The sequence below is a fragment of the Typopeltis vanoorti genome, chromosome 1, assembly GCF_054136105.1.
Source record: "Typopeltis vanoorti isolate ZY-2024b chromosome 1, IOZ_Tvanoo_1.0, whole genome shotgun sequence".
NCBI classification, from domain to species: domain Eukaryota; kingdom Metazoa; phylum Arthropoda; class Arachnida; order Uropygi; family Thelyphonidae; genus Typopeltis; species Typopeltis vanoorti.
The window spans coordinates 48066681-48082896 of NC_143549.1; the positions used below are offsets into that span (position 1 = coordinate 48066681).

Sequence of the window (16216 nt, forward strand, 5' to 3'; positions counted from 1 at the left end):
GGATTATCTTATTTCGGACAAACAGGAAGATCTGCCTCTTTTCGGCTAGAAGAACACCATTTTTTTATATTCAATACCTCGAGCCTGAACAGTCGGTACTTGCAGAACATGCCATCATCACTAGGCATAGAGTTCATTGGAAAAAGACAAGAGTCCTTCACAAAAGTCGGTTCCTCACGGAACCGCTTTATAAAGAAACACGTGAAACTTTACTTCACTCGCCTAAATTTATACTATTAAAGAAAATTATACTATTAAATAATCTTTTTACATGAATTTTTCCTTTATTAATTTTGTATTTATATGTCTGCTCATGGTTTGCCATTATTAAAACTTATAACTGTAGTGTATTGAATAGCTTCTCTCTCTCTCTCTCTTGGCACCATGTCATATGCCTTTTCCAGATCTACAAAACTTAAATACAGATCTTTGTTATATTCCCACGATTTCTCAACTATTTGTCATAAAGTGAAGATTTTTCATAAAGTGAAGATCTGATCCTGATAGCTTCTATTTGGCGTGAATTCAGCTTGTTCTTCACCAAGCTTTTCTTCCACAATTCTTCTCAACCGTTTCTCAAGTATACTTGCATAAATTTTACCAGGAACACTCAGTAGGGAAATACCTCTGTAATTCTCACATTCAGTTCTATTTCCCTTTTTATATATGGGTACTATGAGAGCTCTACTCCAATCATTGGGAATTCGTCCCTCTATCCAGGCCTTCTGAACTATGCAGTGCAGCCGCTGTAAGACTTTTATACCACTATACTTCAGCATTTCTGGTCGAATATCATCTACTCCTGCTGCCTTTCCACATTTCAAGCCTTTGACGGCTTTTTCTACCTCAAGTATGGATATGTATTCCTGACTGCATGCCTGGTCAGTGTTTTTTACCACTGTGCTGTCATCACTGCTTGTTTCATTTAGCAGTTTTTCAAAGTAATTACTCCATACTTCAAGGATATCTTTTTCCCCTGTTTTCATGTCACCTTTATCATCTCTAACTCTTTTACAGCACTCTTTCCTCCATTCCTAAGCTTCTTCAACAACCTTCAGAATAATTTGCCACTTCTTGATATTTATTTTCTATGCTCTTGCCAAAGTCCATCCATGACTTTTGTTTACCCAGTTTTACACAGTGTTTAGCTTTCTTACATTTGTCTCTGTATTCTCTAAGAGCAAAAGCTGACTTATTTGACAGGAACTTTTGATGTGCTTTCTTCTTTTCCTTTACTGCCTCTTTAACTTTCTGTGTCCACAATGGAGTTCTGATTTTTCTATCCTTGCAGACAACCTCACCACATGCCTCTCTGGCTGAATCAATCAGGGTTTTCTTTAAGGCATGCCACTGAACATCCAAGGTTTGGTTCCTGTTCTGAAACCCTTTCATTTTATCTTCAATAATCTTTGTGTATTTTACAGTTCACATCTGAGAGCAGCTCAACTTTTATTCACTTTAAAACTTTCTTGCATGTTATTCTTTTCAATATGAAATTCAATTTTATCCTGCTCATGACTAAATAGTGATCACTTCCAATTTCAAATCCTCTGTACTCTGGTGTCCTGCACCAGGGAGAAAAGATCACTATCAACAATAACATAGTCAATGAGATTTTGCTTATTCCTTGCCTCTTTTCTCTATGTGAATTTGTGCACATTTTTATGTTGGAACATGGTGTTAGTAATAACCAGTCCATGTCCTGAGCAGAAATCCAACAAGTATTTGCCATTATTATTTGATTTGCTCTTTTCTCCAAAATTTTCCTAAAATATTTTTGTATGTCTGACAATCATTTCCTACTCTGCTATTTAGATCCCCAACAAGGACCAACTTTTCCTTTTTCATTGTGTCAGTTGCTTTCTCTAAAGCTTAAAAAAATTCCTCCACTTCTACCTTAGTAGAACCTTCTGTGGGACCATAGGCCCAAATAAGTTTCATGTCTCCATAAGTCTCATGTAAAACAGCAAAACATGTATAAGAGTATAAGATATGAGCAGAAAGTGGTAATTTCTTACTCCATTACTGAGTCAGAAATTTGCTTATTTCTTACTCAGTTATGGAATATGCAGAATCTCACCATTAATAGCAGATATTAAAACTTGGAAAGTTGAGAAAGAAGTAGTTATTTTACCAAATTATTTCATTATATTGAATTCAATTTTTTATTTACTTTTTTTTTTGTTTCTTTTCTGAGTTGTTACCATGTTATATGGCATTACTGGCCCTGTCTATCCAAAAATGTTTTGGAGTAATCAGAATTCAGAAAGCATTAATGAATGTAGCTATATGCATGGACCTAAGAATTTTATTTTATTGAAAGTTTTTACGAGACTGAATGTTTTTGGATGTATGCTAATAATTGCAGAGAAGAAATTATTTCCTTTTGTCCCATGAAAGCAATTCAAGACACATTACAAGCAATATAAATGAAAATGTGTGTGTGTGTGTGGGGGGGATGATATTGTTAATAAAAACAATAAATAGTCCTATATCACTCAAAATGCATGATTTTTTTTCTTCCCATACCAATAAACATACTAATAAAAAGATAGCTAACATATATTCTTCAATATTGATAGCCATACAGGATAGAAATTAGCCACAGCATTAACAAAAGCTTATAAAATGACAGATCCAGGAAATAAAGATGATAATGATATTGCAGAGATATTTGCCTGAGTCAGGCAAATATCTCTGCAATATCATTTTAACAATATTATTATTCACACTACTGATTTTTCATGTGTGATTCATCTCCCATGGGAGAAATTAGCTGCAGGCACTGGAGTTGTGTCTGTTAATGGACAGAGAAATGGTATAAACTTGCAGAGTTTTGTTTGTTGTCAAATTTACAATGGGTGTATTTCTAGTTTTGCTTTCTTTCTATCTTTTGAGAACTTTTTAAACTATTTTCACTGAGACTTGCACAGTAGAAATGATAACTGTTTTTGCATTTATCTGCACATTTTATAACAGATATAATGTCATTTACACATCTCCCCATATACTAAGTTTAACACTCAAGTTAATCCCCTCTTTGTTCCAGGTGCCTTATATAGTAATAAAAGGACACCACTGACAGACAATTTGCACCTGCTACTTGCAAAGTATAAATATTATCAGTTTTGAAATAACCAATTTGGATGAGAACTTGACAGGCTACATTTCAGGATTTACAGAAGTTGAATTGCTACTTCACAAGAGAATTAAGCACTCATTATATAGAATGATTTAAAAGTAGCATCTTAAATGGAAAAGGATGCTAAGTTTTTAATGGTTTTCCTGGTGCAAACACACCACAAATGATGTGGTGTGTTTGCACCAGGAAAGACTAGAAGTAAATGTCAGTATGAAAATAAAGATTAAAAAAAGAAGAATACTGTTGGTAGCATTGAAGGTGATTAGATTATTTTCCCTCCATCAAAGAACAGTGTGGAAGTTTACATTTATGACACTGGTTGTGTAGGACTTACAGGTTTGGAATGTTTGGACACGTGGGAGTTGATTTAATGAGTAAGAGGAGTGGAAAATACTGTTATCACCAGAGCTATAGATGATAGGATTATTGGACAGTGAGAAAAGATCATTTATGTATGAGAAAGTGGACAGGTGATATATTAGTGCCCTAGGGTATACTTCTGCATTGGTGGAGAAAGAGAGAGAGAGAGAGAGAATCTAAAGAGAGAGGACCCAACCATGCTGCACAGTGACTGACCACAAAGAAAATTGACTATCCAGTTATAAAGAATGGAAGGCAAGCCAAAGGATGGCAATTTGCTGAATAGGACTCAATGCCAGACCAAACAATAGTCTGGACATCAAGAATAACAGCACAGATTTTTCCAAACATTTCCATGGCATGTATCTAGAAGTGGGTGATGTAGGCTAGGAGATCTAACATGGATCCAGAGTACACAAATCCACATGGCCCAACCTTATTACTCACTGGCAGATCTTCAAGTAATAAAGATGCTGACTGATGACAGTGAGGTGAGAGTTTGACAACAGGACCCCCCCCACACACACCTTTTAATGAGTAACTTTAATGTGTAAATGCCAGCTGAGTATGAGAATGTATAGATGATAATTTTTCATAATTTGGAAACCTTGCCTTGTTCTTTTTTTTCCAAGTCACTTCAGGCTTCCAATGAATTGTTAAAAAGAGATGTTGGCCAATGTAAAGGTATGCACTTTGGATTAATGATTCATCGGGTGCATTCTAATGGTAGAATTTATGCTAAAAGAAACTGATAAGGATAGAGACTCCCAGGATAGAGATCTTGGAGTTTTAGCAGATAGGAAATTGAAGTTCAGGGGCTATATAGCAAAAATCGTCAATACATCTCAGAAAATAATTGCAATGTTGAAATGAACACTGACACACAAGAATAAGTAAGTCATTTTGCCTCTTTACAGAGCTTTAATATGACCTCATCTGGACTACTGTGCAGAGTTCTGGTTTCCTAGTTTTCAAGTTGATGTAGATACAGTCAAGAAAAGGCAAAGGAAGGAGAGTGTTAAAGATGATAATGGGAATGCGGAATATAGATTATGAGAGAGAGAGAGAGACTGAGAATTTGTGGATACTGGTAAATGGAATTTTTCATTTATGGAGGATGGAGAGAGGATGAGAAGCATTCATGGAAGCTGAGAATGAATGTAGTCAAGAAAAGGGTGAGTGCTAGAGTTTTCTCCTTCATAGAGTGGTGTGTAACTGAAATGGCTTGCCTATGAAGGTTGTGAGCTCATTTACTATGAATGAACGAATTCAAGAGAAGATATGGCATGGTGTCTGTGTGAGATATGTGGCCTCTCTCAATGAGTCTCTGACTTATAGTGATCTTGTGTAGTAATAATTATTATTATCTGATGTTCAGAAATACTTTAACAGCCATTTTTGCTTTCCAAGCATTCTGTTCCATTTTTGAATAATAGAGCAGTAGTGGAAATCATACCTTATAAGTATACACAATTTCAAGTGCAGGGTTTGGGGTGCCAGATATGATAGTGCAACAGAATTGCAATTCAGGAATAAGGAATAATCACGAATTCCCAATCCTACTCCCAAGCCAGCATGATAACTGATGAGGTAGGGTTCCATATTGTCTAAAGCTGCATAGATCATGATCTCTAGACAATACAGAATACTGTTTGCAGCTAAGTTTCAAATTACCAGTCTATCCTTGTCCAGTCAATCAAATGCATCATAGGAATGTTAAGACTAGACACTTGGTCAGAAGTCTAGTCACTTTTCATCATTCCATGTAAGGGTATGTTGAGGTCTCCTCTCTGGAAATGTCTTCTGAAATATACAATGGACATTTCAGTGAAGTGAAAATGGAAAGTGAAATTTGGATTTCATTTCATTTAGTAACATTTAGCCTTAAATTACTAAAATGCATCTAGAGTCTAGAGATAAGTAGCAACAATATATAAAACATCAATGGAAAATAGGTGGAACTAGCTGAGGAGTTTTTCAGCAATACAATACCAACAATCAATGTTACTAAGACATATGAAATCTTTCAAAATAATCATTACAAAATTATCAGCTATCCCTCATTTTTTTCTGAGAGCAGATGAGCAAAAGGTTATTGGTACAATTTCCATACAAACAGTCATGAGTTGTTGCCTGCTTGCTTGCAGTACAGTTTTGGTGTTGTATCCAAGAGTAGCACATTAGAAGATAGAAAAGAGCTGATTAAATCAGGAAGTCTCCTATAGAGTTTCTTCTGATTTAGAAAACTATTGATAACTAGTGATGAAATACTGTGTGGGACTATGATAATTTCTGGACTGATAGAAAGCTACCACTTTTATACACACACACACACACACACACACTAGAAATTATGATACTTTACCATACATTTAGAGGAATGTAGTTATTGTTATTTCTTATCACTGCTATCATTTTTTAAAAACTGCTAATCTAATGGTTAATTAAAAAAATCAGACCTGACTTTCAGATCAAGTGTCCTTTTCTGAATTAAATGAAGAAATGACTGCCAACCAACCTTAATAGATCTTGAGTATTAAGATATCAAATTTTGCAACTTCAAATTAGCTCCAGCTGGTAAAACGATTTTTTGCTCCTTTCTTAAGCAAGTTAAGAACCTGCAGAATGGATTGTATGCTACAAGCGTTGACTGGCTGCCTATGATTATTAATTTATGTTTAGCCCGCGAGATTGCCACATTAAGACGACGTTCATCGTGAAGAATTTCTCCAGCCTAAAAAAAAAAAAAAATGTTATTGAAGATTTATAATATTCATTCTATTAGTTCTGCTTACTCTGAAAGGTGAAAATGCAATAATAAACAAAGCATGCAATAATTAACAAATGTTATAATTAACATAATTACTTGAGTGGGAATGAAGCTGAAGAAGAAATAAAGCTAAAACAGGAAAATTGAAGGACAAATGTCTTTCTAAACAATGTAATGTGTCAAAATGAAAAGGTTAGTGCTTACAAATCTTTAAGTCTCTCAAGTGTGAAGATTCTATAGCACCAATTACCCTATATTAATGGATTTTTTTCAGTTTATATATATATATATATATATATGTAGTAAGTATTTTTACCTTGGGTATAATTATGTTAAAGATACCAAGCAATTTTAAAACCTGGTTTTACTCCATTTTTCCCAAGTAAGCAAACAGACAAAAATGTCAAGTTTGCGTCTGCAAGTGATGCAAGACTAGCTGATCCTACAGGTAATGCAAGACCAAGGTAACTCGTGGTAGAAGTGGAACAAGCTCCAATCACTAATCTTAATATTTACCCTTAATGCCAAAACACATCTCCAAGAAGGGGATGTATAATCACTTCACTTACATCACTTGCAGGTGCAAACTTGACATTTTTGTCTGTTTGCTTACTTGGGAAAAATGGAGTAAAACCAGGTTTTAAAATTGCTTGGTATCTTTAACATAATTATACCCAAGGTAAAAATACTTACTACATCTATATCTCCTCCTGAGATTTTTATTTAATAAGATTAAAACACCTTATGGCAACTTGTTTTGGTAAAATACTTATAAAAGCTCTGTATTACTAAATCTTGGTATTTCTAGCCTAGCTCCCACTGAAGAGACCTCAAAAAAGGTCGAAACCGGTCTGGGTAGTAGCCCCTTGCCTTTAATACAAAACATTATACATCCCCTTCTTGGAGATGTGTTTTGGCATTAAGGGTAAATGTTAAGATTAGTGATCGGAGCTTGTTCCACTTCTACCACGAGTTGCCTTGGTCTTGCACTACCTGTAGGATCAGCTAGTCTTGCATCACTTGCAGGCGCAAACTTGACATTTTTGTCTGTTTGCTTACTTGGAAAAAATGGAGTAAAACCAGGTTTTAAAATTGCTTGGTATCTTTAATATATATATATATATATATATATATATATAGTTTTATGAAAAAAATTGAATGACTAGAACCGAGATTTAATTAAAAAGGTTTTAATATAAACACACTACTAGTTTCGGCCTGTAACAGCCTTCTTCAGGTGACATTATAAAAGAAAAAACACTAAACATTGAGGGTTAAAAGACTATGAACAACATAGACAGTCTTTATACATATTAGCATTAAAACGTTGTAGTTGTATTTGAAGCTGTTCTTTCATTTGTTGCATTGTTGGGAGAGTGCGTGCTTGCTGCATCACGTGAACGCCAGTACATGATTACAGCTGAATGACTATCCGGGAGGTTGTAGCTTAAGTTGTTATTTAGATGAACAGGATTGAAGATGATTTCTCTCGATTCCACAATTTTTCTCTCTATTTCGTCACTGCAACGGAAGATGTTTGTAGATTTTTCCCAGCAGACTTTGTGACTTTGGTTATCATCATTAGAGTCATCATTATTATCATCAAAGTCACAAAGTCTGCTGGGAAAAATCTACAAACATCTTCCGTTGCAGTGATGAAATAGAGAGAAAAATTGTGGAATCGAGAGAAATCATCTTCAATCCTGTTCATCTAAATAACAACTTAAGCTACAACCTCCCGGATAGTCATTCAGCTGTAATCATGTACTGGTGTTCACGTGATGCAGCAAGCACGCACTCTCCCAACAATGCAACAAATGAAAGAACAGCTTCAAATACAACTACAACGTTTTAATGCTAATTATGTATAAAGACTGTCTATGTTGTTCATAGTCTTTTAACCCTCAATGTTTAGTGTTTTTTCTTTTATAATGTCACCTGAAGAAGGCTGTTACAGGCCGAAACTAGTAGTGTGTTTATATTAAAACCTTTTAAATTAAATCTCGGTTCTAGTCATTCAATTTTTTTCACAAAACTATGTATGTTAACCGAATCAATGATCATTCTGTCATATATATATGTATATATATATATATATAATGTATCTTTTGATAATGTCATTGGTGATTTAAATGTATCATGGATCCATAGCACCTCACTGTCTACAGAAATCCTATCACCATCCTTCCCAACAGCACGTCATTGTAAACACCTTGCTCAACAGGGCAGAATGGAATTTGCTCTGGTAATAATGCCTTCAATACCAAACTTAATCACATATATAATGCCATTCCAGCTGATGGCTACAACTGCAATCAAATCAGAAAAATATTAACAATCCAAATGAGCATATTTTGTCCTCTTAAATACAAACTAAAGCAAAACCATCACCACCTCTGGGCCACATAAAAAAAAAAAAGACAAAAAAAAAAGCAAAATTCTGAAACAACCTGGTGACCACCTTGACTAGTTACATTCTCTAGATTTGTTGTTGTAGGATATCTGCTATTTAGTGATATAAGATTATTTAAATTTTTAATTTTGAGGAATGGTAGGTCTTAAAAAAAAACATAAAAAGGAATATGTTAGTTTTTTTTCTTTAAATATTTTACTAAATGTATAATGATAATGCACTATTTCTTGTAATTAGAAATTTCAATAATATTTTGTATAAAAGAAATCTTTATATAGTTATGGCTTGTAACCAATTGTTTAATTGCAAGATTTATTAGTATCAAGTAAATAAAAAGGCTTATCTCATATTTAGTTCTTTTTCTTTTTCTGTAACCTAGAAAATATGAGAAAAAAAAAAAAAAATGAACTTTTCAAGCCAGTAAAGAACTGTAGTCTTGTTTACACAGCAGGTGATGATTCTGTTTTCATTTCGCCAGTACTGTAACAGGCAGTAGTGCCTGTTACAGTACTGTTTATATTTCTGAATAGGAAGTTTGATATAATGAGAGAGAAAATATGCATCATTATCATCATGCATATCCTTGATATGCATCATTATCATCATGCATATCAAGGATTTAGGCCTAGAGTGGCTGTTCCGGCCTTAGAAGTCATTGTTGAATCGTTTAAGAGGACGTCCTGGTTTTCTTTTTCATGATAGCTTGTACTTTAAGGCTTGTTTTGGTAATCATTTTTTTTCATTCTTTGAATGTGTTCCATCCATTTATGTTTATATTTTTTAATTTTTTCAATTACTGGTTCTTGGTTTAATTCTTTCATAACTTTTTCGTTTCTTTTGTGATCAAATTGGGTATACTTTGCAGTTTTTCTCATAAACTTCATTTCTGCTGTTATTAATCTCTGTCTTTTTTGTTTTATTGTCCAGATTTCACTTCCATACAATAAGACTGGTAGGGCTAATACATTGTATACTTTTAGTCTGGTTTGTTTTTGAACTAGGTTTAGTTTAAATATAGAGTTAATTACACCTGTTATTTTTAAATATTTTGCAATTTTTACATTTATATCTTTTTCATTTTCATATGTGATCATACATCCTAGATAGTTAAATGAATTCACCTGTTCTAAGATCTTGTTATCTATTACTATCTTAGTTCTTGCTGGATCTTGTCCTTTAAAGGCCATAGCTTTTGATTTTTCTGTTGATATTATCATACCATAATCTTTGGCTATCTCATTTAGATCTAAAATAGCTTTCTGTTAAGTTATCTTCAGAATTTATAATTATTATTTGGTCGTCGGCAAAGAGGAGAGTGTTTAAGTTAACTTTAGGAGAAAGTTTAATTCCTTGATGTAAATTTTTATTCCATTTTATTATTATTTCATTTAAGTAAATATTAAAAAGAGTTGCTGGGAGGGGACATCCCTGTCGGACCCCTTGGTTTATCTCTCTCTCTCTCTCTCTCTCTCTCTCTCTCGTATATGATAGCTCATGATTTAATCTTATTTGTATTTGATTATTTTCATATATATACTTATGATAGCTTTTAGGATATTATTTGTCTTTCTTTTAATATCTTAAATAAAAATGCTTCTTTTAACTTTGTCAAATGCTTTTTCAAAGTCAATAAAGTCAAAGAACAGAATAAGTTCTGAAAGTTGGAAGTTTAGGGAATAAATGTAGTATAAAGGATAGGATGTTTTTTTTGAAGACATGGAAAAGAACATTATGAGGGAAACAATCAGTTCTACCAAATTAACAGATGAAGCATTGATAAAACTGCTAAGAAGAATTATATAGTTCCTTTTGATACATTAAGCAGCTAACTTGGAACATTTTACACATGAAAGAGATGAAATTTTTTTGTGCCCAAGAATAAGGAAGAAGTTTCCAGAAGAAAAAAAGGGAACTTTAAAATTTTTAAATTTAATTTTATTTATTTTTTATGTTTTCAAAGAAAACATGTATGAGTTAATTATTATATTTCAATAGCCATTGTTGAGAGAGGAAGAAACTGTGCTTGATAAGGTTTGAAGTTAACTGCTTTTGTCTGTGTGTGTGTTCTTGTCAAATTCTGTAATCTTGAAGAAAAGAAATTTTGTCAGACATTTATGTTCTGTGGGCTTTTTCTCTTTAGAATAAAGTTTTTAGTTATAATGCACACTTGTATATAGTGCTTCTGAGACAAACATTTCACACACACACACACACACACACACACACACACACACACACACACACACACACACACACACACACACACAGTTATACCCATGTAATACCAAAATTTACACTAATATTATTTACTAAAATAAAGAGCCAAAAGGCTTCACTTTGGCGATGCAGAATTATAAAAATCAAGTGGATATTAAATCCAGCATTATTTCAAAGCCTAATACAAAAACTGTAAAAGTTTTGCATGAAATTTGATCAGAGAGTTTAGGAATACACTCAACAATATTTATGAGTTGCCCTAGCCAGACCTTATAGGAGACATGCCCGCTATGATAGTGTCCATATATTCACCTCCTATTGGTCCATTTTGATAAGGTTTCACTGGCCTGACAGCTGTTTCAAACCGGTTGGTTTTCATAAGAGTTTCAAGTTCCTTAGTACTGAGAGTTTTTGCTCTCTTAAGGTTTCTGTCTAGTCGTCAGAGACTAGACAGAATAAACACACTAGCTAAATATAATCTGGAGTATGTAATAATTACTTGAAAAATTTATTGAGACCTTCAAGCAAGATCATCATATCCATAGAGAGTGCTAGTTAGAACTGTAGGATCCTACCTTTCATGCTCAGTCTGTGCTTGCTTTCCTTTGGTGTCTTTGTGCCTTTGATGATGCCTTGGCGACCAAAGCGAAATATTGCTCTAAAAATCTAATTAGTTAAATTTAATTAATTATCATCTCTAGATGTGTTTTCTTCACTAAATATCAACATGAGTTCAAGAAAGTTGGATGCTCTTTTGAAGACCAATTAGGAGTACACACCTGAAATGCTCTGGGAAGGAGTCAAGGTTATCAAAGGAATATCTAGGTCCAATCAGAAGAGACCATGAATCTCAGAATCAGAGTGGGATCTGATTAAGAGGAGGAGGCTGGAGAAACACAGGTACATAAGACCTGAAGAATGTGAGAGATTATGTAGAAAAGTAAGAAATCAAACCATGCAGGACATGGACAAATATTATTCTAAGAAATGTGAAGAGAATGTACCATTACAAAAAAAGATGTTTGGGTTTGTTTGTGAGCTCAAGTTTGAGTTTAAACTCAAAACGAATATTCCTAAGCATGAGAATGGAGCAGTACCACAGAGGAACAGATCAAGAGCTGATGGAAAGATTACCATGTGGTACTGTACTGCAGAGAGGATGTGGAACATTTGGAATAGCTCTCTGCCCAATGAGTTGGAATCATCTCCACTTAGGCATGAATTTGAAACAGCAGTTTAAGGAGCTTCATAACAATGAGGCCCAAAGGAACGGAAGGACAAGATTGTTTCATGGATTGCTTATAATGATATGGGAGATTGGAGTATGACCTAGAGACTGGAAGTCAGTATTTATACCACTGCACAAGGGAGATATGAAAGACTGCAAGAACAATAGAACTATTTCTCTCATGCAAGCCAGATTCTACTAAAGATTATTCTAAATAGGAGTGAGGCCAATTCGAGGCCGAGATGCCAGAGATCAGATTCTTTGCCTTAGGTGCAGATCACTGAGAAGTATACATTTTAAGCTTCCTTTAGTAATGTACTTAATAGACTACTCAAAAGCTTTTGACTGTTCAGTACCTAAAATTGTGGTTAATGAAAGTAATGGGTTTCCTCAACACATTATCAGGTTGAATAGCTAACTTGTACTGTAAGCCAAGAGCCATAGTAAGAATAGCTGTTGAATAAACTGATTGGCTTCAAAGTATACAAGATATTTACTTTCTCCTCACCTGTTCAGTATTTATATTATGAGCATCAAGAATATGTAGCAGTAGATGAGCTGAAGAAAAAATCAAGACAGGTAGCAGACAGGTTAACAATCTGATGATACAGAATTTCTGTGATGACAGAGAACAACTATTATGAAGACCTATCATGAACCTTGATAGAGTTAATGAGGTCAGCAAAAGCAGATAACTTTACCTCAAACCCTAGAAAGACAAAGATTATGATTCCTGAAGGAAATATAGAATATTCTGAGAAACAAGTGTAACTTAATGGACAAATAACTAAGTCTGCAAATTTCAGTATCTGGGATCCATTTATATGAATAAATGTTGTTCAGAAAATTAGGAATGGCAAGAACAATGGAGACTTATCTCAAGTCTGGAAGGACAGATCTGGAACACTACTGGAACAAAGCTGAGAATTCTAGATGCAGCTGAATTTTCAGCAGATAATGGATGTGAAACTTGACCTAAAGAATTCTGATAGAAAAAGGATAGCTACTTTTGAGATGTAGCATTACAGGAGACTGCAAGAATCTCATATATAAAAGGCAGACAAATTGATGGGTTCTGGAAAGGACAGGAAGAACTTTGAAACTCTTTAAGAGAACTGACAGGAAAAAAAATGAAACACATTTCTCCAAACAGTATTAGAAGGTAAAGTTCCTGGAAAAAGGGGAATCAATGAGTTGGATGGATATTGATTGGTCTTCAGAGAGGTGAAGGCTCATGAAAAGAAGGTCTTATGATAGGACTATCTAGCATGAATAGTGGCACATCACTAAGGTACAGAGTCACTCCTCTACATCTTCTAATGTCCAGTGAAATTATCGATGAAGGCACAATTTTCAGTGACGATTGCAAGTTAAATAAAAAAACAGATAACAGAATAAGTAAACCTGGTATAGTAGGGAGCAAATGAAATAAATAAAAAAAAAATAAATTCACATGGAACAAGATAGACTAATGTTCAAACCAATTTCAACTTATGGATCAGAGAAAAAGAGAGAGAGAGCTTGGTTAAAAAAAAGACAGTTGATCAATAGCTAGAGACCATAGGCTGCTGGGGATATTAAAAAAAAAAAAAAAATCAAAAGTATGAGCACATGACATCAACAGCAGAATTATCTTAAAACCTGGAATCTTAAGTTTTAAGATAATTTAGTATAGCAAAAAAATATATATATATAAAAAAAGAACATAACATTATTAGCATTCAAGACTGTGAGTAGAAGTAATCTAAAGTCATGAGGCAAGGAGCATCTTCACTTTTGTGGATGGCTATGGACATAAAAGCCGGAGGAAGATGATGATCTAGGTATACACATGGTTAGTAGTGCTGCTTTAGATGACTAAAATGTAAAATCTGACAAATAATAAATTAATCTGAAAAACTCTTAAAAGGGGCTAGTAATAATGCAACCTTAATTATGTAACACTCTCTCATAGAATCTTGTACACATCTTATTAGAACTAATGATGAATTTGCTGGTCTGGTTGGCAATTGCTCTCCAACCAACAAGAATGACTGGCTTGAAACTGGCTTTGATTGCAGAGGTTGTTGCCTGCAATCAAAGACTTTTCAGATTATGTAAAAATAATAATAAAAAATAAAAATAAATAAAAAATAATGTATAAAATTAATAATACCTAGAGTACTATAATGTGCTAGCATGATTTTAACATTTTGTGAGTGGAAGTCATAAAAAATAAACAATAAATAAATAAATGAAAATATAATAAATCCAAGTCAGGAAAGTAAAGTAAACATAACAGTGAAAACCTACAGCTTTTTCATCCACTGTACTCCTCACACAGGACACGATAATGGCCTCTTTGTCTCGTCCTTGATACTGATCTACAGTATTCACTTCAACTTTATTCTGGCCATACTTCTTTAGCATATCCCGCAACAGGTGAACCTGTCTTCTGTAAGGACTTATAATGCCAATATCAGCATCATGAAGGCCACTCTATATAATGAATGTATGACACTATTATTTTGTAAGTTCATATCTAAATATTTTTCATTTGATTAGATTTAAAAAATCAGTTGTACCTGTTAAAAATATCATACAAACAAATTTAAAATTAATTTGGAGCAATTTCATTTAAATAATAGGAACTACAGTTGACCCCTTGAACAACAGAGGTTTCAACTGGGCAGATCCACTTACACACAGATTTTTTACAATAAATATATTGGAAAATTTTTTGGAGATTTGTAACAATTTGAAACAAACTCACAGATGAACTGCATAGCCTAGAAATATAAAAAAAAATTAAGAAAAAGTTAGGTATGCCGTGAATGCATAAAATATATGTAGATGCTAGACTGTTTCTAGGTGAGAGAAATGTAAACAAATGTAAAGATGCAATATTAAATCATCAATGCATAAAATAAACATTTTATAACGATTCATTTATTAGTGTATAGGCTAGGCTACCATAAAGCAATCATATTGCTGCTTCTTCATTATCAATGCATGAATCGTTATACCTGTAAATAAATATGAATTTCTTTTTCACATTATCTTTTCATTTTTGATGTCTAGTGTTAGTAATATGTATAACATCTACAGTGTTTTATCATATAAGGCAATAGGTCAGGGGTCTTCGACCTTTCAGACAGTGTGGGCTGCATTACAAATTTCAATGAAGCCCGCGGGACACTAAGCTATACTGCAGTATTTAGAATTGTAAGATTCTTTCTTCACAAGGAACGCTGTGCATTTGATACTTTACATAAAATCCTATAAAAATAAAGAAACTCAGCTTTAAGAGGGTAGGTAGGAGATGGGTTCATGAATGAAGAAAACATGCATTTTTTAAAATGTGAATGGGCACCTTGGTAATGTTTTTCCTTAACCTGCTTGTTGATGTTGGCATCAATGTTGGAAGTCGCTATGCACAGAGTATTCTTGAGATGTTGGTCTGTAATTTGAGTTCTTGTCTTGGACTTCACATGCGTCATGCTGGAGAGGAACTGCTCACATGTCTTCCTAACAAAGCGCACATCTTCAAAGCATGCCGTCAAAGATTAGGGAGTGCATCCTCAGAAATGTAGTCTTTGTAAAATGTAAGCAAGGGCACATTGAATAATTTTTCTCTCAAAGAAGAGTTGTTTTGGAGTTCAAGCAGCTCCATTTGTAGTGAGCCTGGCATTTCAGCAGCATTGACACTGAATGGTATTGAAAATAAATCTAAAGAAGACCGTTGGTTACGAAACTAACTAAATCTCTCTTCGAAACTCACTTCGCAACACGGCTAATTCTGTAGTGTATTCATCAAGAGACGAACAATTGGACTCAGCTAGAAGTTGAAAACGAGTTAAGTCTTTTTTTGCGAGTTGTGCCTCCCAAGGTTTGAGCTTGGCCACAAAAGCTTTGATGTGATCAAACAGAGTGTGCACCAATCAATCTTTGGATTGTAGCCACATATTTAGGTCATTCATATGCTACGAGATGTCAGTCACAAAAGCAAAGTCTGTCATCCACTTTGGATCAATGAATTCTGCAATCAGCTTCCCCCTTGGTTTTTATGAACTGCTGTATTTCGCTCCTTAAGTCTAAGGCTCTTTT

General features: G+C 34.0%; 1 protein-coding gene across 1 annotated transcript in view; it reads right to left on the bottom strand.

Annotated features, from left to right (window-relative positions):
- Dna2 (DNA replication helicase/nuclease 2) overlaps nt 1–16216 on the bottom strand; it is a 310882-nt gene that overhangs the window by 18235 nt on the left and 276431 nt on the right. Inside the window, exons 16-17 of the mRNA XM_090416054.1 lie at nt 14423–14608; nt 6021–6236 (exon numbers count right to left, since the gene is read on the bottom strand). Coding sequence (XP_090272180.1) covers nt 6039–6236; nt 14423–14608 — 384 coding nt within the window. The 3' untranslated portion in view covers nt 6021–6038. The remainder of the gene's footprint in view (nt 1–6020; nt 6237–14422; nt 14609–16216) is intronic.